The sequence below is a fragment of the Urocampus carinirostris genome, chromosome 2, assembly GCF_059441175.1.
Source record: "Urocampus carinirostris isolate Australia breed hairy pipefish chromosome 2, RoL_Ucar_1.0, whole genome shotgun sequence".
Classification (NCBI taxonomy): Eukaryota; Metazoa; Chordata; class Actinopteri; order Syngnathiformes; family Syngnathidae; genus Urocampus; species Urocampus carinirostris.
The window spans coordinates 27,136,503-27,163,353 of NC_142350.1; the positions used below are offsets into that span (position 1 = coordinate 27,136,503).

Consider the following 26,851-nt stretch of genomic DNA (forward strand, 5'->3'; position numbering starts at 1 on the left):
GACTGAAAGCCCCCATGCGTCGGTGAGTTTTCGGTGAGTCATTTGAGGCGAAAGAGCGTATGTCATCAGCCTGGAGCGTCCTGACAAACATTTCTTCTGCTTAGGGACGGCAATGTGATGCTTTCATTTTTTTTTTCTACAGGACAAAAGCGCTGTGAAGGTATTTCTACCCAAGCTTGTTTTTCCCCTCATAATCCTCCTACAGCTGAGATATGTTTAATACAAGGTTAAGGAACACAAGATAACACATATTGCTGTGCTGCGCTAGACACGATTCAATTTTCGCTGCGCGCGCGTGTGCTTTGTGTGCGCGTGTGGACACCAGTTATGAAATTCTCCTTTTGCTCTGATGGAGGGATAAAAATGAATTTGTTACTTTAATATCGTTGTATGTTAAAGATGGATATCTCTTGAGCAGGAAGTGACATTGTATGATTGTGCATGTCAGTGGTACCTCTTTACACAAGCACATCTACACTCTTGAATTTCGTTGAACAAAAACCTTGCTCGCTCTACGAAGGAAAATCCACTTTATTAGCATTCCCAGAGGCTACTACTGGAGACTACTCACCGCCATCAGCTCGGTCCATTTTGTGCTCCCACTGTTCGCCATTGGGAACCTGATTCCGCGCCCTAGGTTATATCTGTAGAGTACCTTCATTTTGATGGCATCACTTTAATTTTTTGTGACTTTTCTTCACCTTAGCCATAAGTTTCGTAAAGGGAAACGGACAGCTGTCTAATTAACAAAGGAGAATAATGACAATTAAAACAAATCAAGACATTATACAAAAACAAAGCGCAGTAACCTGGCCAAGGTACACAATCGTGAAGCAGCGAGTACAGATCACAATAACGCATAGGAATTTAAGGAGTGCTTTGCTGCAATATTTTCGAAAGGAGATTGTAATCCTACCGCAAAAAAAAAATCTATGAAGAGGAGGACAAACCAGAGAAGCTAGGGTCTATACTTGTGGAGCACTTGTATTCTGCATCAAGTTTGTTTTGATAGCATCTCTTTAATCACATTTTATAGCATCTTGATTTTGTGACTTTAGCCATGAGTTCCTTTAAGGGAAACGATAAAGTGTCCGATAAAAAAACGAGATTGTTGACATTTGGAACAAAACAAGAAAACATAGAAAAGCAAGAGCGCTCTGACCAAACCAAGGAGTACAATTGTGAAGCAGTGAGTGCAGATCATGAATCCCTGGAAGAATTTATGCAGCACTCAGCTGCAGTAATGTTGGAGGAAGGTTATATTTCTGTTGTAAAAAAAAACAAGGAAGAGCAGGATGAACCAGAAAAGCTAGGGTCAACAAAAACAGATTCGAGACAAGACAAATCTCATTGGATACATTTCTTACCAAAAGACCTTGTGAGGTTCCTATCCGCCAACACTCAACAGAAGGCACCAAGGGTTGGGGTTAGGGCGGTGCTTGTTAGAACTTTATTGAATAAAAGGACAGTTTTGACTACATTTCAACGTCGGATTATCTGATGTCACACCCGTCCACAACATTCAAGATAATCCCTCTTCACCTTGAAAAATAGTAGAAAGATTACACTTTTATTCCAGCCTTGCCTTTTGTATGGACTGTGTTTTCCATTAATATTTTTTTTCCTTCTTCTACCAACCATCTTTTGTTGCTTCACATTTCCTCATTAAAAATGGCCAATCTGACACGTGTATCTGCATTTGGATCCGTTACCCCCAAACATAACAGACCTGTAAAAAGTGAAAGCAAAACCAGCTAAACGGGCAAAAGAAAGTGATGAATGAAAACTGAAACGAGCAAAAAAAGTAAAAAAATGTGCTGTAAAAGATTTGTGTATTCACGTTCAGTGAAAGTTAAGAGTAACTTTAATTTTAAGTGGACAGTAAGTGCTTACATAACATCAAAAGTCATGCGCTGTCACTCCTCCCGCACCCCACCCGTCAGGAACATGTATTTCATAGCTATTAAGAGTTCACTTTGATCATTTTGGGAGGTCCGGACTGGGTCAATTAGTTTTTGAGAGGGGCGGCAGTAACTCAGGAGGTAGAGCCGTCATCTTCGGACCAATTAGATTGCAGGTTTGATTCCGTGTTTAATTTCAAAGTGTCCTTGGGCAAGACAAGGAACCTCTAGTGTCCCCGAAATGCAGGTAGGCGCCTTGCATGGCTGACTCCGCTATTTGCGTGTAAGTGTGTTTGTGACTCGGTAAAGTATGAAGTGTATTGTAAAGCGCTTTGGAGGTCCTTGGTGACTGGTTAAAACGCTATTTAATGCATTCCGTTTACCATTTCATATGGGGAAAATTTGCTCATTACGTGAGCAAATGGAGCTACGAGTATGATCCTGGAATGAACTAAGCTTGTATGTAGAGAGGTACTACTGTGTGTTGTAGGAAGGAGATATAAATGCAAGCCAACTTCTCAAAATATCTCCTACTGTAAAAACATGACTTCATCCCTCGAGGTGATGTTTTAATGACGTGCGTGGAATTAATTCTCCCCTCACTCTTCCTTCCATTATGCTGTTTGCCAAGGAGAATGAAAGAGTAAACAAGTTTGCGTCGCACGATGACGCTCATGCCCGAGGTGGAGTCGCCGGGGAAGATGTCTCAAGGCAATAGCAGGAACCTGACACAGCCCCCACCCTTTTTACATTGTCCTGTTTCTTTGTCATTTCCTCTCCGGATGCGCCGACTGGCCTGAAGGTAAGGATGCGCACAAGGGAAGAGAGGCTGTGTGGGTTGAAGGTAGGGCTGCAAGTATGAACAGTTTTGTTTAATAGTCGACTAGTTACAGACTATTTGAATGATTAGTCAAATAATCGTAAAATTAATATCCAGCCATCCATTATCTGCACTGCTTATTATCACTAGGGTCCCAAAGAGTGCTGGAGATCATCCCAGCTGTATTCGGGCAAAGAGCGGGGGGCAGACTTGACTGGTTTCCAACCATTTACATGCTCATTCATACCTCAGGGACAATTTGGAGTCACCAATCAACCTTTCATGCGTGTCTTTGGAATATGGGAGGAAACCCACGCAGGCACAGGGAGAATATGCAAACTCCACACAGGGTGTCCGGTAGCTGGACGTGAACCCTCTACTTCTGCAAAGTGACGCGGATGCGCTAACAACTTATCTGTCATGCCGCCCCTGATATTTTTTCTTTCTTTCTTGAATTTCGCATCAAGTTTATTTAATTATGTGTAAAATGATCATAAACACAGGAAAAATTTGGTGCAAAGAAAAATACATCTTTTAACCGAGCATATGAAATGAAATGTTTATTGAAGGTATTGTTGGATACATTAATCAAAACATGACACAAAAAGAAAAACTAATGCTGAGAGTGAGCATGGCCAAATATGGTCACCTTACGCCCCCTCCCCTAAGGAAATTTGACAGATCTGTTTCTGCCAACCTTTGCTTAAAGGTTTGCACCATATTTGGACTAATAACCCGGTCAGGCAAAAAATTCCAAATTTTTGGTATCCTGAAAGAAATAAAGTTTCCGTGCAAGTTGCTGGTAGGTCTAGGCACCCGTAACTTATATCTGTGACCACGTAAACCATCAACACGACAGAACTCAAAAAATTGATCAAAAGGCACATCAATCATTCCATGCAGTACTTTGAACACAAAAATTAAATCAAATCGAATTCTACGGAGCTCCAAAAAGTCCAAGTTCAGTCTTTGTAGTCTTTCCGGATATGACAAGCTGAGCATCCCAGGTATCCGCTTCGTATACCGTCGTTGAACTCCTTCCAGTAGGTTAATGTCTTTGAGTAAGTAAGGGTTCCACACAACGCTGTTATATTCTAACCCGGGTCTAACATAAACGCAAAACATTCGAACTAAGAATGCTGGGTTCTTGTTGTAAAAGTTTCTGTAAATGTTTGATGCTACGTTATTGGCTTTGTTGGTAATTTTGGCGATATGCGTGATGAACTTTAAGTTTGAAGTAAGAGTGACACCCAGATCCTTATGTTCAGTAACAACATGCAAATCATGATCATTAATGTTATACAGCGGAACAGAACCATGTAAAAATGACTGTGCTAAGCATTTACGAGATGACAATTGCAGTTGCCACTTTTCGGACCAAAGAAAAACTGATGTAATGTCATTTTGGAGAGAATCAATTGTTCCTGTCACCTGGGTTTTTGGTAAGAAAGCCGACAGTTTAGCATCATCGGCAAAAATTGAGATGTCACTACTTTGAATGGCCTCAGGTAGGTCGTTCACAAAAAACAGAAATAATAATGGTCCTAGTACTGAGCCCTGCGGTACCCCACTACAAACTTCCGACCACGCTGAAAGAACATCATCAATTTTTACGCATTGTTTACGATTTGACAAATATGCTGTTATCCATTCAAGCAGTTTTCCCCTAATACCATAGCATTTCAGTTTTTGTAAAAGCTTGTTATGAGACACTTTATCAAAAGCCTTGCAAAAGTCTAAGTAAACAACATGACCAGCCATATTGTGAACAAAAACATACTGGTAATATTTCTCAAATGAGCTATTAAGTTAGTCATGGTAGAATGTCCGGACCTAAACCCATGTTGTTTAAACGTAAAAAGATTGTGCTCCTGTATAAATTTCCATATGGCATCTGAGATAATTTTCTCAAACACTTTACAGACGCAGCTAGTCAAGCTAACTGGTCTATAGTTGGCTGCACTTGTGCTCCCCCCTTTAAAAATCGGTATGACAATAGCAATGAGCCAGTCCTCAGGCAGCTGTGAATCCTCAAAAGATCTAGAGAACAGGTAAAATAATGGTTCACATAAAAAGTCAGCTAGCTTTTTAAGCAAGAAATTTGGAATTTTGTCAGGGCCGGCTGAAAATTTGCTGGGAAGTTTTATCAAGTATCTATGAATTAACTCCTTTGAAAGTTCCACAGAATTTAGAACAGCTGAAGTTCTGCTGGGAAAGTCGGGTGAAACCCCATTATCACGACCAAAAACACTGGCATACTGATCATTTAATATACGGACATTGTCAGCATTATCTGTAGCAACGGTACCGTCAGATGCCTTCAGGTTGGGAAAAGATGCCCTAGAAATTAGTTTACGGTTGATGTATGAAAAGAATTTACGAGTATTATTAGCCTCTAAAACTTTAACTTTAAATAAAATTGCACAATATAAAACCAATCAGGCGCAATGTTCGGTCATGAGAAATCCATAAATTAAAAAAAAGCTAAAATAAAAGCTGACTACTGTTTTTTTGCATTTTTTCCCCAGAAAGATATTGCACTCTCCCAGAACCAGAACAACAAACTCTCAACATCATATTTTACAGCCAATTAGGTCGGTCACCCTAGATGTGAAAAATTCCCCCCGAAAAAGCTGATTAAGCACTTTGGGATTTGTTGATTAAGCGTTGTTTCAGCAAAAAAGAGCAAGAGGATGATTAAACAGCTGCTTTTCAACTTCCAGTTTTCTCATTTTTTTCATTTTTTGATGGGGGATTTTTTAGCATCTTGAGGCTAATCTTTTTCAAACGATATATTTGTAAACAATTACATATTTGAGCTGTTTGTAACCCATTTCAGGATTTTAGTCTCCATCTGGACTTAGTCTTACTCTTTGGGTTTTCCATACTCATGTGCTAATGAGCCTGCCAAAGAGGGAAATGCCAACCAAAAATAGTTTTACCTCTCAATGCTGGTAATGGTCTAATCGCGCACAGGCATTTTAGTTTCAAACATGTTCGCCAGGCAGTTTGGCCTACCACTCAAGCTCTCTTTTATATAAGAATATACGCATGTAAAATTTACAATGCATTTAATCAAAACCGTATTGGCTTAAGTGTTACATGAATTCCACCGAGGCGAGTCAAACTCTTGTGTTCAACTGTCTGGCTGTTCTCTTTAAACACCGAGCTACTGCAAGCACATGCAAGGTCTGCTTTGCAAAGTTTGAAAATAGTCTTTTCATTTGCCGAATAGAGGCTAAAATGCCTAAAACTTTTGAAGTTTTTGTACGTATACATAATATTTATGACGCCATTTCTTATGTCTATGTTACAGCTCAGGACAGACGCTTTTGCGCATGAGCAAACCTCAGCAGAGATAATGCCTTACTCTCTTGGAAAAACGTGTCTGGGGACAATTTGACAATTTCTAGACTATTATCTCTATTATCGATTTTTGTCAAGAACAACTGATATTCATTGCAGCCCTAGTTAAGGGCGACAAGTACTTTCAGCAAAACGGTTAGCTACCTGGCACCTAATATGGGTCAGAGCTGAGAGTGCAGGCGGCTAATTTGCTAACAGCTGATTACAAGGCATGAGGAGATACTGCCAAGTTCTTTATCTCTTTTACCTGAATGGCAAAGCTGATTACAGGCAGGACATTTTATGAGAAGCCATTGTTTCCTTTCTCCTTTGCACACGTGTAGGGAACCTTTATGAAGCATCAAAATGCGATGCGAGGCTGTTGTGTCTACAGGATGAAGAGAAAGCAGCAGGCCATTGTTTTAACAGCTTGGTCATTCATTACTGTTTGTTTGTGCGTGCCTTCTGCATAACATGAGTGTTTAGCGGAAATAGGGTGAATTAGAGCCCTTGGAAAAAGTCCTGGTGGCTCGAACTGAGCTCAAATTGACACAATGGCCTCTATATTGATAGTTAGCGTGTTTGTGCTGAAGTAAATGCACGCCTACCAAGGTTAGTTTAGTTTAAGACCAAGTCTAAGAGTTGGCACTGGTAGTGTAATATATTTTTGGTAAATGTGTAAGATGACAGATCTTGAGCTTTATGTATTTGTACAGTTTGTCATCTTATTTAGATAATACATATGAGACTAGTAAGTATGCATAGAACCTTTTGATATCTTTAAGAATTTAATTGAATAAAATAGTACTTTTTATCAGTGTACAACACTTAAAAATCCGACTGTCTGAAGATGCCAAATGGACAAAAAAATCAAGGTGGAAGGCCTTATATAATATCTATGATTGCCCCTGACACTTTTACATTACCCACGCATAACGTCTGCTTACAGTTCCCACTAGACATACAATGCGCTCTTTGACCTCCTGCATAGCAGTTTACTTTCTACCACCGTTGTGTCAAAGACCGCCCACCTCTTACTCACCGGTTTCAAAAGGAACGAGAGTAGCCACTATACTTCAGTTGGTGACGATGGAAGTCAACCGTGTTTTGGGCAACGCTGTTGCAAACAGCCTTTTGTCACTCACGCCAAAGCGCACATGTTTTCCAACCAAAAATCTATCACTTGTTGTTGTCTGTCTGTTTGCCCTATCAGCCCTCAAGACACACCAAATTGCAGATAGATGGATTGCGACTAGCTAGAATCCTAACTGGATATCGATGGATGGATGGATATATGGATGGATATATGGATGACTGGATGGATGGACCAATGGACCAATGGACAGATGTCAGTGAGGTGCAGTCAGGGAGGCAGGTGTGGCTGTGCCTGACCCGTCATCACGAAAATATGGAAGGTGAAATATATTAAATGGTAGTATCTACTCAGGAGTAAAGTTCTTCCTCATTTAACGTCACAAAATTTTAATTTGGGCGGCATTAGCTCAGGAAGTAGAGCGCTCGTCTTGTGGTCAAGAGAGAAGGTTCGATTCCCGGCTCCTCCGTGTTATATGTTGAAGTGTCCTTGGGCAAGACACTGAATCCCTAATGCCCCCAATAAGCAGGTTGGTGCCTTGCATGGCTGCACGGCCGCTATTGGTGTGTGAGTGTGTGTGAATGGGTAAGTGTGAAGCACATTGTAAAGCGCTTTGGGAAGTCTTCATTGACTTGACAAGCGCTTTATAAAATGCAGACCAATTATCGTTTTCGAAATCACTTAAGTTAACATTTTCTTATGAATGAGAACATAGTAATGGAATTTGTTTTTAAGTTATTATTGTATGGGAGTGCAATTCCCTTGCTTCATGGCACAGGGAAATAGTGAAATTAAGTATTCTGATTAGTGCACACTTCAGCCACAACTAAAAGCATTATTGAGATTATTAGCAAGCTAACAGCAAGTCAAGCCATCCAGTCATTTTTTTGCAGAGACCTTACAAGGACTTTCATTTTAAAGGTAAGACAATAAAACATTATTTTTCAACGCTTCAGTTTATATTTTCATTCTTGTTCTGACAATCAAATGATAATTATGATGTATGTTCATTTATCTCCGCGCGTCCTCGATGGATGGCTGGCTGGCTTGACTGACAAAATAGGATGATGACAGTGGGAGGGATAGATTTTCACGCTCGTGTTTAATATCAATACTATGTAAAAAACAGTTTTCAAGGTTTGAACACCCTTTTCATGGCCAAATTCAAGCACTTTTTAAACACTTTCAAGACCATTTTTTCTTCAAAGGAAGAAATTCAGAGCAGATCAAAATCCTTTTTTTCTATGTTGACTTTGCTGCTAGTAAATTCTATGTGCTTTTTTGATATATATATATATATATCCAATAAATGTTTTTTTTTGTTTCAATAGGTTGGTATAAACTGACATTAATTCTGGCATTCTGTTCCAGCAATGCACACGCAGCTTTGATACGTCAAACTTGTTTACAAACACAGAAAGAGCTCTTTAGGTAATAATGGAGTTAAATACAGAAGATATCCAAGGAAAGAAAGTACTCTGTGTAAAAAAAGCAGAAAAAATTTGCAAAATTAGACTCATTTTAATTACATTTACTGATCCAAAGCAGAATTAATTCAATCTGTCAATCTTAGATATTGCTTTTTGTTTTACTCATTTTGGTATATATTTTTGAGTGTTTTCCAGATGATTTGTGTCTAAATTGGTTAAAATAGAAATTTAAATAATATTTTTTTTTGCATTTTAACATTTATTTTTAGCATTGAATATCATATTTTTAATTTCTATTTTATTGTTTTAGATTTTCAGGGATTTGTGTTGTTGTTCGACTTGAAATCTGTGTGGAAAAAGAGCTAAAATGTAGTTTTTTTTGTAGATTTGTGTACATTTTTATCTATAGTTCTTGTGTTTTCCAGGGAAGGCCTGCAAAACATATGATACAAGAAACTCCTAAATATGTTTGTGCATATTGTTTTATTATTGATAAAATATCATATAAAAAACAAAAAATATGATGAGCCGATTGGAAGCCGAAAGAGAGCAGAGCCAAAAGGGCAGGTTTTCCTAACAGAGCTGTCCTCTTTGGAGCGACCAGTAGTGCTTCACATGTCAACACCATAATAGCTGATACGAGGCATCTATGTGTCATTTTCACACACTTTTTAAAATAGAGTTTTTCATTTCTGCATCTATTGAATTAGGCTGCTAAGAAACATAGCAATGGCGACCAATTCAAGCAATTTCAAGCACTTCACCCAAACTTCCAACATCTTCTTTACCTTGAATACAAAACATAAAATCAACGCATTTTCAAGGATTTCGAGCACTCATACGAACCGTGAATTTTGCAAGGTAAAGAACCCAACGGACAGATAGACAAGAAGTCAAAGTAAGCTAAAATGCATCTTTGCCATGACTACATCTCTTAAATAATGCAAGACACCCCTCTTCGGGAGTCAGCTGTATCCAGATTCTGCTATGTCGGCACTACGCTACTCATGTCCACAGCCAGGCGGCCAAAACTCCTGCCAACAAACTTTCCACCAGTAAGCTGAGGAAATAAAATGTAAAACAAAATGAAATGAGCTTGAGTGGCGGTCGGAGGAGGAGATAGCAAAGAGGAAGGAAAGAGAATGTGTCCACTCCTCTTTAGCGTTTCCCTGCCGTGTGCAATCATGACACTGGTGACAATAGTGTAATGGATCATTCGTGAACAGAACGGCTCTATGAACCAGCTCTTTAAATTAAACAACGAGCTCACCAATAATGGGGAACTGGCTCCCTTCGAAATGCTCTCTCACTCTCTTTTTCTTTCTGTCTCCTGCTCTGTTTCCCTATTTTTCTTCTTTTTCTTCTCTCTTTCTCTCTCTGTATTTTCTCTTTCTCTTTCCAACTATTTTGCTTTCTTTTTAAATTTCACTCTAACTCTCTAGCTCTCTCTCTCTTTCTCTCTCTCCATATCTCCCACTCATTTGCTTTCTTTCCAGATTTTTCTTTTTTGCTCTCTCTTATCTTTTCTCTCTCTTTACCTTTCCTTCTCTCTTTCTCTCTCTTCCCTCATATTCCCCCCCCCTCTCTCTTTCTCTCATTTTTCTCTCTTCCTCTCTTTGCAATTCTCTCTCATCCTTTTTCTCTTTCACTCTCTCGTTCTCGATTGGTCTCTCTTCTTCTCTTGCATCCTATTTTGTTCTCCCTTTCTCTCATGTCGTATCATGTTCTCACTTTTTCTCTCATTCTTTCTCATCCCCTCTCTTTTTTTATTCCGCTCTCATTCTCACTCATTCTATCTTTCCTCTTTCTCTGCTTCCGTTTTTCCATTTCTCTATTTCTCTCACTTCTAGCTCTTGCTCTTTCTCGGCGCTTGTGACTGCGTCATCTTCGTGTTCTTTGCTTAATATAACCTATGTACAAGATAAAAATGGATACAAGTTTACTGTATATTGAAACAATAAAGCCCATTATAACATAATCACATCCTACATTATAAAAAGTAATTACTTTAGTGCATAATGTTTCATAAATATCATTTAAATAAAATCTAAAGAACTGTTCAGTAAGCCGAGACGAAAGAGGTGATTTTTTTTGAAAGAGCTGGAATTCCCATCAGTAGGAGACACATCTCAACCTTACGCCTGCGACAAAACTCTTGCCTCTCTCCTCTGCCCACAATCCTTCCCCATCCCAGGACAATAACTCAAAGAACCATAGCTCATGAAATATTCACACTTTCTTAAAGCCGCCCTATCGGGGGCCAGGCTGCCACCAGACAGACCCACAAACATGTCTTCACCGCAAGAGGATGAGACAAATCTCTAGTAATGACCGCGAAGAGAGAAGATGCTCGCTAGCGGCTCCTACTGTAGATTTGTGCGTCAGCTCATTAAAAAAATGCACTCGCGTGTCCCCATGACCCTCCCGTCACATGTTTGGGAAAAAGCCGAGGGGGCCGGGGAGTCTGGGGAGGAATAAGGTGATTTTTTTTTACCATAGAGAGGCGACACAACTTAAAGGAGGAAGCGGGAGAAACTTGTAATCTCAGCACTCAGCCTTTGAACTCGGCCCGATGAGACACAAGCTTCCCAAAGCGGAAGGGGAGAAAAGGGGTTTCCAAAGAAGCGCTTGCAGAAGATTACTCAGAATACTGATGCGGTGTGGAATCGAATTCCTTAGGGTGCCGACGGCGACTTTCCGGGAAAGTAAATTGCGAGCGGGGAACGCGACTGTATACAATCGCGCGTCGCCGGGTTTGCAAAAAACGAAAACCAAAATGAACAACCGGAGCCAAACCACTCCCTCACTATTTTGTTCTTCTCCGTCACTTTTTACCCCAATAGCAGAGTTACAGAGTTGATGTAACATGGCCAATTCCAAGAACTATTCGAGCACTTTCAAGGCCACTTTTTCTAATTTTGCAGTCCCTTCAAAGTAAGGAACCCAGCGATGATCAAGAGGACGTTTTTTTTTTTTTTAGTTGTAGCTATCTTGCTGCTTGCACATACTTTGTGCCATTTCGAGCTGTTCCGATCCATGGACTACGATAGATTTGTGTCAATGGGCTGCTTTAAACAGATATGAATTCTGCCAATCTGGTTGAACAATGCATGCGCAGCTTGGCTAGGTCACACTTTAAAAACACTCTGTAGGTGTTGGGTAATAATGGAGTTCAATACAGGAGATTAAAAAAATAGAATAATAAATTAAGTACTGTATGTATATAAATTGGAAAAATGTGCCATATTTTGACTCGTTTTAATAGTACTGATTGCTCCAAAGCAGAGTGCATTTAATCTTTCAATCTTAGAGACTGCTGATCTCTTATGTTTCGTTTTAGCTATTTAGATTTATATCTTTTGCGTGTTTTTCAGAAGATCTGTGTCTAAAGTGGTTAAACTAGAACTGTAAATAGTTCATTTGTTTGGATCTTATCATTTATTTTTAGCACCCAAAAGTTAATATTTTGATATACAAGATTTTGTCTTGTTGTTCAACCTTAAATCTTGTCAGTGTGTAAAAATCTGAAGTTATTTTGTATTTTAAACATTTTCTGGAGATCTGTGAATATTTTAATTTATATTTCATGTGTTTTGCTGGGATCCCCGGCAAAACATATGACATTAGTATTTACTAAATTATTTGGTGCAAAATGTTTTATTATTATTTATAATACATCACAAATAATTCTGAAGAGCTGTTAGGGAGCCAAAAGATCAGCTCTTCTTAGTGAGCCGCGCCATAAGAGCCAGTTCAGTCCGAATCCCCATGACTACTCAGGTAAACCTGTCTTTTTGCATGTGAAAGTGGCAGTAAAACTCCTCATGACAATTGATAATTAGCACACGTCATTTCTTTGCACTTTTAAAAATTATTTTCATTCAAAAGCATGATCTATCAAGTCAGACTGCCAGGAAACAGGACAACAGAAATGATTTCAAGAATTGTACAGCACTTCACCCAAAATTCAAGCATTGTCCTGACCTTGAAAACTCTATATTAACATTGAAGCATTTTCAAGGATTTCAAGCACCCGTACAAACTCTGGAGTTAAAAATGTGAAAAAGTCAACGATTTGAATGGCACCGGCATGATTTATTGGAGAGGATACTGAGGGCAGCCATTTAACCGCTGCTAAGTAGAGACTAGGGAATCAGAAAAAGACAATACAAGTGTAGGATTGTAAAAATCTGTTTCTTTTCTGCAGAGCTTGAGGTTTGCAAAGACAGTGAGATCATATTATTGATAACCTACCAGTGATAGGGTTCAGCGGGCCTCCGTCCACCAGGGGGCGCCTAATCAGTTTGTAACCGTGACAGATGTGTCTAATCTCCCCACACCTGTTCTGAATTAGCCTCACCCTCCATAAGGACATTTTGGACAGCACTCGGGGTTTGGCGATTTTCATTTTCCACAGCCACTTTATATCATCGCTATTGACCAGTTGCATCCTGATTTTTTTGGGACTGTTGATTAGTTACTTTGTTGATGATTTTGTAAGTAAATGCCATTCATTTTTAAGCATCTTGCCTGCTTCCTGCTCGCATTTGGGTCCACCGGAAATTACAACAACTAGCTTCAACATTGCCATTAAACAAATATATAGCAAGGGGATGGCCACTGACTTGACAAGACTAAGACAGCGCCATAAAAATAGCACTGGGCAAATTTGGACAGATGCCAATGTTTTGACATTAAAGGTGATTGCGCACTAGGGCTGCAACAACGAATCGATAAAAATGATTCAAATTGATTTTTAAAAGTGGCAACAAAATTCATCATCGATTCATTGTGTTGCACGTTAATTCCGTGAAAGTGGGATTGCATTGAATTTATTTGTGACGTTGAGGGGGCATGATTGTAATGGCAGTTTGGTACAGCAGAGGGCACCTCGAGACCGCCTTTATATGGAAAAAGTGCTTTACATATTTGCAGGTGTATAGCATATATTTGTATTTATTTTCGTTTATTGTTGAGCTATTTAGCAAAAAAATGTTTTTTTAAAATCTATTTATAACGGGGAATATTCTGTTGTTAAGCGCACATTTTTCTATTTGTCCAGAAATCCAATATTTGAAAAAAGAAAAGGAAATGTAAAACGTATTTCACTCATGAATTAATCAAAAACATTATCGACCGCAAGTTTTTATCAATCTGAGGCACTGACTGAACAAAACTTGGACAGCACAATGGAATAGTCCTAGGCAAATTTATCCTGCGGTTTGGAGGTTTTGGGTTTGAATCCTGACCATTATTTTGCGGATTTTAAATGGTGGATATAGCTTCATTGAAAAATAATGTGAGAGTATCAATGACCATTACATTCGGCACCCACTTTGAGTCCAAAATGCAAGGCTCTTGACGTTAGTCTTTATCTTTTTCAAATAGAGGTATTTTTTTTGCGATCAGAATGACTACATAAAAGTTCCAAACTCTAAAATTAAATAAATAAACAACACTCCAAGGTTTCTTAAACTCTAATTAGGGCAGCTACCATTTTTATAATTTGTGCATGTGTGGCTGTGGAACGTGTAATGGATTTTCTCTCTTCTAAAGGGATGCTACTGTTCGGCTACTGACTCTTCTCTCCTTTTCCAGCTGTTGCTCGTCTGTCAGAGACCAAAGGTCTGCTGGCATCCCACCAACAATTCCCCCACTCCCAAAATGATGAAACCATGTGGAGAAAGGGGAGGGTGGAGGAGGGTTGATGGTGCAGAGGCACTCCTAACAAATGGCCCTTTGGCAAACAATACCATTTGTTAAATACTCTTAATTGAAGTTCTGGCTTGTGATTATGTTATTACACCCCCCCCCCCTCCCATCAAGGTGTTAATGCACTGTATGTGCGTGTTTTCTTTAACAGCTCTGGCTCAATGCTGATAAATCCGTCAGCGTTAATTACCGCAAGCTATTTTTTTTTTTTGCATTCGGAACATATGCGAGTTATCAGCAGTCACTCAGCAGGAAAATTCTGTGTGGGAGTGGAGAAGAAAGTTGAACCCTACTGTTGTCCTCATTTTCTGTATACACCCCGTCTCCCTCTGGTCAAAATGACACGGCGTCACTAAATCCTCCAATATATGCATATTGATTACATTTTAAACACCAAATTTTATATTGCCTGAATAAACAACTTGGCCCTCACCATATTGTATAGTCCTCTGTCTTCACCTGCATTTGTTCACCCAAAGAAAAGGTGGGGAAATGTGCAAACAGGAGTTTGGGATGCATATTTATCAATTCTGATAGCTAGTGTTCCTTTTATTCCCTCTTGTGAACAATTTAGGCGATTACAAAACCGTGCAATACAATACAAATAATATGAAAAGTAACACATTTGCTCCTGATTGATCCAAACCACAACCAATTTATAGTAACATTCTGTGTTGTGTAAAAATTGACTTTGATTTTAAGTTTAGTTGCCTCATGGTTAGTTTTGAACCCAAAGATAATCCTTTTTTAAGTTTTCTTTGTACAACTCACATCGAAATGTGAATTTAAACAACATCTTATTCTTTTTACTGTTGGGACGGATCGAGCGTAAAGTCATACAGTTTCAAATAAAAAACAGATCATTCAGGGAAGGGGGTCTCCAACGTGGTGCCCTCGGGCAGCTGAGGTTCCCTAGGACCTGTTCTGAAAAATGCTTACTGGCTGGGTCATTGTGAATTATTCGTAAAATATGTCCTGATTCTGTTTAACCCTACTTCCAATAGTTAATTATGGTAACAACATATTAACTCTCCATTGCATTTTTAGAATTGTTATGAATTAGGCCAGGTTTTCTAAACACTGTTGTGTTTTTGCCTATTCATCCCGATAATCCTTTTTTTTTCTTTTAAAGTCTTTATATTACATGTTTTACATTTGGATTTCCAAGTCTAGTCTCGTTGCATACAACGTTGATATCAATGACAATAAACACAATTTTAATTCTGAATAGAGTAGCTGTCAGCTTGAAAAAAGGGACAGACCCTTAATTCAGGAAATATCTTGGGGTGTTTTAACACAGTGTCTAGTCATTTTGACAACAGGACGATTAAGATAAAGTCGTATTTGCTTTTGTAAAAGCGACAGGTCTTTTATCTAAACTTTGCATTTGGGGAGGGAAGCAGTGAACAAGATTGCATTTGAATCTATGCGCACAAGACAACCCCTCAAATGGAATGTATCATCCATAATAAATGTGACACATTTTACTTTAACAGTTCATAAATCCACAACCTTTTCACTCAACATTCTGTCTCGTTTCCGTGCATTCTATGAGCATTTCTGTGCTCTAATGTAAAGTGCGTAAAATCAGCGCCACAATCGCGCTCCGGCAGACTAACAGGACGCATCCCACGGAGCGTGTCGTGGTGGTCCTGCGTGAAACTGAGTGCCGCGCTAAAGCGTGCGTAAAGACGAACTAACAAATAGAAATAAATGTCCGTCAAGAAAACAACAAGAGCAAACAGCGTGGGCTTACCTGAAGCCGTAAGGCAAAAGATGAGGTAAAGCACGATCATTGTCGTTATCCCTCCGGTCTTCCTGCGCGCTTGCTCCGTCTGTTCAGCGCGCGTCCGCTTGCAGTCCACTCAACTCGCTTTCTTGCACGCACTCCCGTGATATTATCCACTCGCCGTGATAATGCACCGACCATTCGCTGGAACTCTTTTCAGAGACCCGTGTCCTTCTCCCCACTCTCGACAACTTTGCACCCTGCGGAATTGTAAGCGCCGTCCACTTGTTCACAATAGCGCCCTCTCCTCCCGGACTGATGGAGCCAACTGATGATGCATCTATCCTTCTCCTCGGATCTCTGGATGCACGCGCAATTCTCGCGCAAGTGCAACTCTCCTCGCTGTATTTTGCCAATAGGGTATGCGCTCTAACGCTCTTGGTCGGGGGGCTCGCACCACATTTGGCACCAAGCTGAGAGTGTGGAGCCCCTCTACCTCACACAACGCACGCTGATGAAAGCCCAGCCTCCCTCGTCCACCTTATTGGCTGAGCTGGCGTCTAGGGGAGGGCTTGGTTTCTAACAATTACCCGGAGTTAAATGTGCACTTGGATAACATTCTTCAGTGCAGACGCCAGTGCAATAACGGTCAGAAGAACGTCACAATTTTCCAATAAGGTGGATGCATGGACATGTGGAAGAAAATGTTTTCTAAAAAATATGAACTTAAAGTGTCAGAAGTGCCGTGCAATTTATAGAGGAGTGTTTTTATGTCGTCCCTTGGAAACTTGTTATAATCACGCAACTCCAAGTCCTAATAATAAGGCAAGTTTACTGTAGAGCAGTCATGTGAAACATACGGCACGCAAAGTGGACCTCGCTCATTAGGCGATTTAATCCGGCCCACCAAACATTTTTGAGTATGTCAAAATATATTATAGCATACATATTTTAAGACAAATTTCAGCAATACCACCAAACTGAGTCTCCAGACAGAATGTCATTTTTCAGCACATTATATTTCAGTCTGTGACAGTAGATGATTTGGTCAAATCTAAGAAATAAGAATAATTCCATAGTCAACTAATATCAATCAATCAATCAATCAATCAATCAATCAATCAATCAATCAATCAATCAATCAATCAATCAATCAATCAATCTATCTATCTATCTATCTATCTATCTATCTATCTATCTATCTATCTATCTATCTATCTATCTATCTATCTATCTATCTATCTATCTATCTATCTATCTATCTATCTATCTATCTATCTATCTATCTATCTATCTATATCTATATATCTATACAGGGAGTGCAGAATTATTAGGCAAATGAGTATTTTGACCACATCATCCTCTTTATGCATGTTGTCTTACTCCAAGCTGTATAGGCTCGAAAGCCTACTACCAATTAAGCATATCAGGTGATGTGCATCTCTGTAATGAGAAGGGGTGTGGTCTAATGACATCAACACCCTATATCAGGTGTGCATAATTATTAGGCAACTTCCTTTCCTTTGGCAAAATGGGTCAGAAGAGGGACTTGACAGGCTCTGAAAAGTCAAAAATAGTGAGATATCTTGCAGAGGGATGCAGCACTCTTAAAATTGCCAAGCTTCTGAAGCGTGATCATCGAACAATCAAGCGTTACATTTAAAATAGTCAACAGGGTCGCAAGAAGCGTGTAGAAAAACCAAGGCGCAAAATAACTGCCCGTGAACTGAGAAAAGTCAAGCGTACAGCTGCCAAGATGCCACTTGCCACCAGTTTTGCCATATTTCAGAGCTGCAACATCACTGGAGTGCCCAAAAGCACAAGGTGTGCAATACTCAGAGACATGGCCAAGGTAAGAAAGGCTGAAAAACGACCACCACTGAACAAGACACACAAGCTGAAACGTCAAGACTGGGCCAAGAAAAATCTCAAGACGGATTTTTCTAAGGTTTTATGGACTGATGAAATGAGAGTGAGTCTTGATGGGCCAGATGGATGGGCCCGTGGCTGGATCGGTAAAGGGCAGAGAGCTCCAGTCCGCCTCAGACGCCAGCAAGGTGGAGGTGGGGTACTGGTATGGGCTGGTATCATCAAAGATGAGCTTGTGGGGCCTTTTCGGGTTGAGGATGGACTAAAGCTCAACTACCAGTCCTACTGCCAGTTTCTGGAAGACACCTTCTTCAAGCAGTGGTACAGGAAGAAGTCCGCATCCTTCAAGAAAAACATGATTTTCATGCAGGACAACGCTCCATCACACGCATCCAAGTACTCCACAGCGTGGCTGGCAAGAGAGGGTCTAAAAGAAGAAAAACTAATGACATGGCCTCCTTGTTCACCTGATCTGAACCCCATAGAGAACCTGTGGTCCCTCATCAAATGTGAGATTTACAAGGAGGGAAAACAGTACACCTCTCTGAACAGTGTCTGGGAGGCTGTGGTTGCTGCTGCACGCAATGTTGATCGTGAACAGATCAAAGCACTGACAGAATCCATGGATGGCAGGCTTTTGAGTGTCCTTGCAAAAAAAGGTGGCTATATTGGTCACTGATTTGTTTTTGTTTTGTTTTTGAATGTCAGAAATGTATATTTGTGAATGTTGAGCTGTTATATTGGTTTCCCTGATGAAAATAAATAATTGAAATGGGTATACATTTGTTTTTTGTTAAGTTGCCTAATAATTATGCACAGTAATAGTCACCTGCACACACAGATATCCTCCTAAAATAGCTTAAACTAAAAAAGCCCCACTCCAACTTCCAAAATATTCAGCTTTGATATTAATGAGACTTTTGGGTTCATTAAGAACATGGTTGTTGTTCAATAATAAAATTAATCCTCAAAAATACAACTTGCCTAATAATTCTGCACTCCCTGTATATCTATTTCTCTATCTATATATCTATCTATCTACCCTGGTCGTATCCCTCGAGAGGGGTGACTGACAGTAAGACAAACACATACAAAAACAAAGAAAATAAAAATAATAAAGGGAAAAAGTAGCAAAAAACACACACAACATTTGTAGACCATAGCCAACCCAAATGCCCAAACACCCAAACAAGTTAAGCACCTCTGCACCCAAGTTGGTCATGCTTTCGTCCTTCCAGATGAAACTGGACACAAGAAAGAGGCCATGTCACTCGGGTCAGGGTGACACAACACACTCTTCTATTCAACACCAGGGCCCGACAGCTTTCACTGGTTTACCCCTGCCGCATCATACAGGTGCCTTACCCATCCCTTAGAACACGTCTAAACATCTCACTATCCTTTCACAACACCTCTCCTCTCATTCCTATCACTAACAAGGGCTAGCTTCCACTACATTTGGACCTATTTCCTGCAGTGCACTCATATCACCATCCATCCACGTCAATCATGGTCTCCTTCCATTTACTTCTGCTCTGTAGATCCTCTTCAACATTCGCTCCTCCTCCAGACCAACCGAGTACTCTCTTATCCACACGCTTGCTCCAGTTCTGTCTCTCACAATTTCATTTCTCAAGCTATCCAATCTTGTCACACCTAACATACTCCTCAAACACTTCCTTTCAAAAACATTTAATTTCCTTCTCAACTTCAACAAATATACCACTTTAAATTTGTCTCCCTCTCGCAACTACTTGAGATTATTGAAACTCATTTTTAATGTCATTTATTTCATAAATGATGGTTACAAAACAAGTTATTTTGTAAAAATATCACAAAATACTGTAAACGGTAATAGTCACTTATTTAGCTTGGGTGCAGACGACGCTGGGGAGAGAGAAGTGTGCTGTTGGCATAGCTCCGCCCACCCCTAACGCTCACCCAATCAAATTACTCCTTGTGCTTGGCTAAAGTTTCTGGGTGTTTACTTTTTCTTCTTTAGGTTTTCACCATGAATTGTCTCAACGTTGAACATAATTCTGTGACGATGTTCCATAAAGGATCCCGACGTACCGCCAAAATGGGGTCTGTTGGTGTGAAACCTTGCCTGTAAACTGTAGTGGGGAGTATGCTCTTTATATACTGGACTTAACCGTCATCCTGGTAAGTGTTGTGTCGGCTAAATGCCCGCTAGAGTTGAATAAGGGCATGACAGGAAATGATTGCTGCAGATTCAATTCATGTAAGTGTAGTTTTATCTCCGAGCCATATTTACCAATGAATAGAGCCATAACTGGCTCGCGGGGCAAAGTTTCCCGACCCCTGCTGTAGATTCTTTTTATCATAAAGTATGATTTGTTTTAAAAAAATGCAAAGCAAATGCTTCCCCCGGCCGGTAAAGTGACAATAAATGTGGAAAAGTGCTGACGTCAAGCATGCAGACTCAATGAGTTAGTACCAGGAAATAGACAGTTGCATCATATGTCCATTTGAGATATATGGCACTGACTTTAAAGCCTCGCCCTGCGCTGAAGTAGCGGAAAAGGTGTTGCGTACCCGGCAACCAGATTTAAGTTCCAAGAGCGACTGGACTGCTATCTCAGCTTTAGTAGGCCGAGCTCCTTTATTTTGTATTTATTATTTTGAATGAATGAAATGATCTGCATTCATATAGCGCTTTTCAAGTCAAGACTTCCTAAAGCGCTTTACAATGTGCTTCACATTTCCCAATAGCGGCCGTGCAGCCATGTAAGCCGCTAACCTGCATATTGGGGGCATTAAGGGTTCAGTGTCTTACCCAAGGACACTTCAACATGTAACACGGAGGAGCCGGGATTCGAACTGTGATCTCTTGATCCCAAGACGAGCGCTCTACCTCCTGAGCCACTGCCGAATGAACTTCAAATCAGTACACCAACTAAGGCACACGTCATTTTTTGTTTTTGTTTGTGTAGCGTGTTGATGTCCATATTCAGTGTCTTCTTGGCTTTGCGTCTGCCAAAATTGCCTCCACATGTAACATCCATCCATCCATTATCTGCACTGCTTACCCTCAGGAGGGTAGCAGGAGTGCTGGAGCCTATCCCAGCCTTCTACGAGCAGTGGGCAGGGGACAACCTGAACTGGTTGCCAGCCTGTCGCAGGGCACACTGCGACAGACAATTCTTCACTCGTCCACACCCAGAGACAGTTTGGACTGGCCAATTAATCAGACATGCATGTTTTTAGAACATATGAGGACACTTGAGTACCTGGAGTAAACCCACACAAGCATGGGGAGCAAACTCCACACAGTAAGGTTGGTAGCTGGATTTGAACCCATGACCTCATATCTGTACAGCAGATACGTTCATCACTCAGATGCCGTGCCGCCGACGCGCTTTACAATGCAGTGAATTGTTGCGAATATTCAAATTTGATTTGAAGAAATCTACTCATGAAAAGAGCCATATATGGCTGGAGAGCCATAGGTTCCCTAACCCTGTTCTGTATGAATACTGTGATGTCCATTCTATCGGGAGACTCATACTGTGACATCCAAATATGTAACTTAACACAGTCAACCTCAAAATAGTTTCTTTCATGCCAAACATAGATGATGTCCCCTTCATGTTATTATTTCTTTATCATTGCCGTTCTCTTTTCTTTCAAATGGAAGTAAAATGAATCCAATCCTAGTGGCAGTTTGATCTCAATGGAGTCCGTTGTCATGTGCACACACAAAGGGAAAGCGAATCATTATCATATGCCGACAGAAGTGAAGGCTTTTTGAGATGAAAATAACGCCCGCGGCTGTTAATAGACGCAGCCTTTGATATGTTTCATTAGTTATTCAACGATCTATCGATTAACAAAAAATAAGAGGCCTGGCCAACGATCTTTCTAATTTTCCATGAGTCTGAGCATTCACACATTGTCTGTGACCATCGCTTGGAACCAACATCAGTCCAGCAAAACAATTATACGGATGTTCAAAACCGAAAATAAATCAAATCATCTTAATTTATAGATAGGTTTCCGGGAACACTCATTTATTTTTCTAAATGGTAATGAATTGTACCACAGCCCGCAAATTTCCATCGTTTTACAACATATATATATATATATATATATATATATATATATATATATATATATATATATATATATATACGTATATATATATATATATATATATATATATATATATATATATATATATATATATATATATATATATATATATATATATATATATATCTCATCTCATCTCATGAGCTGCACCGCTTATCCTCAGTAGGGTCGCAGGGTTGCTGGAGCCCATCCCAGCCATCTCCGGGCAGTGGGCAGGGGACACCCTGAACTGGTTGCCAGCCAATCGCAGGGCACACAGGGACAGACAACTCACTCGCTCAGTCACACCTAGGGACAATTTGGACCGGCCAATTCACCTGAAATGCATGTTTTTGGAATGTGGGAGGAAACCGGAGTGCCCGGAGGAAACCCACGCAAGCACGGGGAGAACATACAAACTCCGCACAGTAAGGCCGGGAGCTGGATTTGAACCCACTCAGGAGGTTCCCATGACCTCAGAACTGTGCCGCACACGCGCTAACCACTGCGCCGCCGTGCTGCCTATACATATATATATATATATATATATATATATATATATATATATATATATATATATATATATATATATATATATATATATATATATATATATATATATATATATATATATATAAATATAAATGTATATATTGCTTGTTCTGCCAATCAAATGATAAATAATATGTTGGTTTATTTATTTGTAAATCTGACTGTGCCTCACCAATATCACCTCTGGTTATCATTAACCGTATTTCATTAGTCCATGCCTCTCACCCTGCATTGGATAGAATTTCTTGTGCACTGTGCGATTGTGTACACATGCAGTTTAGACAGAATGCTGGGCCGGCACTCATCTGCTTCAATCATCTTTTCGCGCGAGTGTAACCTTTATATAGCATCTGCGCGCCCCTTCCCCGATTTCACACACGTGCTCCAGGTTAACACAACCAGGTGGTGAGCACTCCACAGTGGTGTGAAAAATTCATCAAAGCCGGCGCACCGGGAGGTCACGGGGTGTGTAATCACTTTTTGGACGATCCCCGTAAGACAGGGGCCCAAAACTCGAGGCCTGCGGGCCATTTGCGGCCCTCAAAAAGATAGACTCAGGTCCCTGCCTTAATATGAAAGTTAAAGGGTAGTGTGTATTATTTAATCACTAAATGTTGCTCTATTGTGTCATTCTTGATTTTATCCAGGTGTATTTTCGTTTTGTTGCAGCCCTTTTAAATAAATACATGCATTTCCTAGATGCGCTCGAGAGCATCACTCAGTTTTAAAGGGATATTGTTTATTATTTGAACACCAAATGTCGCTGATACAATACAGCGACATTTGGTGTACGACCGAAATCTGATAATAAATAGCAAAAGTAAGAATACAAACTATGCAGTGTTAAAGTGACCATAAATCACCATTTTTCTTTATTTTTTGCACAGCTTATTACCAGGTTTTGGGTTTATCAGCGACCCGTACCAACAAAATAGCAGACTATTCATTCACCTCACTCTACGTAAGGGCCCGGTCACACAGCCGTTTGCGTCTGTATCGCGGGTAAAATTTTGCGATTTTTTTTTGCCCGTGGTTGCCCGCGATGGAAAATGCGCAAAATTGGCCAACCCGCTGTTCATCGGTGGTATGCCCGCAAAACAGACGCCGGCGACTGTTCCGTTTCCTCATTGCGTCATTTTCGCGTCATTTCCGCGTGTGGACCACGGGTATAAAAGCTGCCGAGCCGGGCTGTAGAAATCATAACCGCTCAAGACACAGTCCCGTGAAGATCAAGATTTCAAGCTATGGCACCGAAGAAAAAGCCAATATGTTATTATTGTAATAGTTTTTCATTTTTATTTTATTATCTTGTTATGAAATGAAAAGAAATGTCAAAAAATAAAAATGGATTAAGACGAGGTCACTACGGTGACGGGGATCCATGTTCACCCCTTGACGTCTCGAGCACAACTGACGTGTGCTCGGCAAATCGCGCTGTATATACGCGGATAAAGGCGTTTGACCGTCACACGCGTTACACATGCTAATTCACGTGATAACACCGCGATACAGGCGCAGAACAAACGTGCTATGACCGTGCTCCACCCGCGATTACCCGCTAAAATTTCGCGTCCTACCCGCGTGTAACCACGCCCTGGCCGCGGCCGTAGCACGTCGTTCCGTGTCTGTACCGCGTCATTACCTCGTGTGTACCACGTGTGCCGCCCGCGGTTACACGTGGTCTAAAGTTTTGAGCAGCGCAAAACTTTTTCGCGCGGCCTACCGCGTGTGAATTTCCGACCGCGTGTAAAGCACGGCTGTATCTCGTCTGTATGGCGATCTCAAAGCGTCCAACAGCGTCTGCTTCACAGGCAGAAATTTCTGGCCGTGATTCAGCCTCGATACGCCCGTGAAAGGCTGTGTGACCGGGCCCTAAGGCTCATCTTATGTAGAATGTTTTCGGCCCGAGTATTTTTAAATGTTTTTGCTAATGATTTAACTCAACATGATTTTTTTAACGGAATTTTTTTTTTTTTACTACTAAGAGGCACTAGCACACACTGCCCCTTTAAGTGTAACCTTGGCGAATTATTCGTTAATTTATTACTGACTAATTTGTTTCACATTAATTCTTAATATTTGGTTTTCTTATGTTTTGTGTTTTTTTTTTAAATATATATATATATATTTAACAACAGTGGAATGATTTAATCAGAATTTTTTGTGGCAAACTTGATTTGGCCCAACCATCACCCGGACCCTAGCTCTGGCAGCCCCCAGGTAAATTGAGTTTTAGACCAATGCTGCAAGCATTTGTTCACACTTCTCTCCAGGGAACAAAACTCTAAACTTTAGACCCCGGCGTAGCCCGTTGGTGTTTATTTCTTCTGGCTAATGCAAACATAAGGGTCCCCTGCTAGCAAACACATGTTGATGTGAGAAACAGCTTGCACATGCGGGAAGCCAAGGGAGGTTAGTGCGAAGGAGCACATGCATTAGTGCTGTGCGTGCACCGATGCAGGTTTGCGCAGAAAACCTCAATGTTGTGCGACTCTCTCTTTTAAACATCACACGGGCATCCAGATTGCAAGTTGCTTCCTCGAAATGGGTGATTGAAACAAATAGCGTGTGCGTGGAGGACTTTATGTTTGCGTGTGAATCCGTTAATGATTGACTGGAGGTGGAAGGGTGAGTGCAGGGGATGCTGAGTTTGCGGTGAAAAGCGGCGGGGTGCTTCTCTCCAGATCAAATCGACGTGTATAAACAGGGTTGGGAGCAGCGGCGTCACCTGACATCAGTTGCAGGGGGGCATATCAAATGCAGTGGGGATGGGGGACACAAGACTATTATCATCCCCAGCACTAATGCACGTTAAACATAACGAACAGCACATTCAGCAACAACTTACATCAGGTTTCATTATTTAAAACATTAGACAGCCAGTTCCCTTCTCGGCGCTATTTGTCACTCTTGTGATAGGTCAATATGCATTTTTTTACATTAATTCTGTTTTGTTGACTTTAATTTTGTTTATTATATAACATATACAAGTTGAAAAGTATAAAAAGCACAGAAGTATCGAGGTATATACATATAAAAAGGTTCAAATGAGTTTAAAGTTCACCGGAGAGTGAAAAAAATGAATGCTATTATAATTTAGTAGAATCATAAATATTTTGTCACATTAAACATATATTATGTATTAGTCTTGAAGAAGGGTAACCAATGGAAAAGTTAGATAAAATAACAATACTAATGTATGAAAAAAATAAAAATAAATCAGAGGATGAAAAGAAAAATGTAGAATAGAATAATTATAAATACATGACCCATTAAATCATCACCACATTGACAATAGAATGTTGTTTTATTTTTTTTGTTTTTTATTGGTTTCATGTAGGCGACACGGCGACTGAGTGGTTAACCTGTCCGGGGCACAGTTCAGAGGTCATGGGATCAAGTCCAGCTACCGGCCTTTCTATGCGGAGTTTGCATGTTCTGCCGTGCTTGCGTTGGTTACATCCGGGCACTCCGGTTTCCTCCCACATTCCCAAAAATATGCATTTCAGGTTAATTTTTGAATTTTCTGAGTAACGGCAATTTATAAAGCGGTTGTCAAATGGGGGCGTGGGCGCTCCCATGGTAAATAAAGGGTAAGTAAAATATGTTAACAAATCTTTAACAGTAATCATCATGTACTAGCTTCTTTTTTTTAATCACATTACTAGTAGTACAATGCACCCCACTCTTGCTGCCTCCCTGTTTTTGCTATGCACTGTAACAGGGGACACATTTCGCCCAAGTCATGTGTGAAATAACAAGTAAGAAATAAATGTTACATAAATAAATACTAAGGTTGACCAAAACATTTATCTCATTTTTTGAAAGTCTCTCTCTCTCAGCTGAAAATATAGCTTCAAAACAAGGTGCGAGGCGAGTTCTTTCGTGAAAATGTCACAATATACTGCTATTGAGAAGGATACTGATGCATATTTGTTCAGCTATGTGACGTGGTCATAATTCTAACCTTGGGAATTGAGTGATCATTATTTGTCTTTAAATCTTTTTTATAGATATGACTCTTTGAAATCTTGGAAAATCTACAAACATATGTCTTAAAAGTATTCAACCTTGATCCAGAAATCTTAAGTAACTACAGACCTGTGTCAAACCTACCTTTCCTCTCTAAAGTACTCGAAAGAGTAGTGGCACAGCAGCTGAATGCTTTCATATCTGAGAATAACCTTTTTGAATCCATGCAATCAGGATTCAGGGCTAACCACTCTACTGAGACAGCTCTGATCAAGGTAACAAATGATCTCCTAATGTCAATGGATTCTGGCGCTTCATCACTTTTGCTGCTGCTGG

General features: G+C 40.2%; 1 protein-coding gene across 2 annotated transcripts in view; it reads right to left on the minus strand.

Moving 5' to 3' along the window:
* kirrel2 (kirre like nephrin family adhesion molecule 2) overlaps positions 1 to 16,515 on the minus strand; it is an 84,740-nt gene extending 68,225 nt beyond the window's left edge. For both annotated transcript variants that reach the window (XM_088326084.1, XM_088326083.1), the window contains exon 1: positions 16,058 to 16,515. In XM_088326084.1, coding sequence (XP_088182210.1) covers positions 16,058 to 16,097 — 40 coding nt within the window. In that variant the 5' untranslated portion in view covers positions 16,098 to 16,515. The remainder of the gene's footprint in view (positions 1 to 16,057) is intronic.
* Positions 16,516 to 26,851: the final 10,336 nt, after the last annotated feature.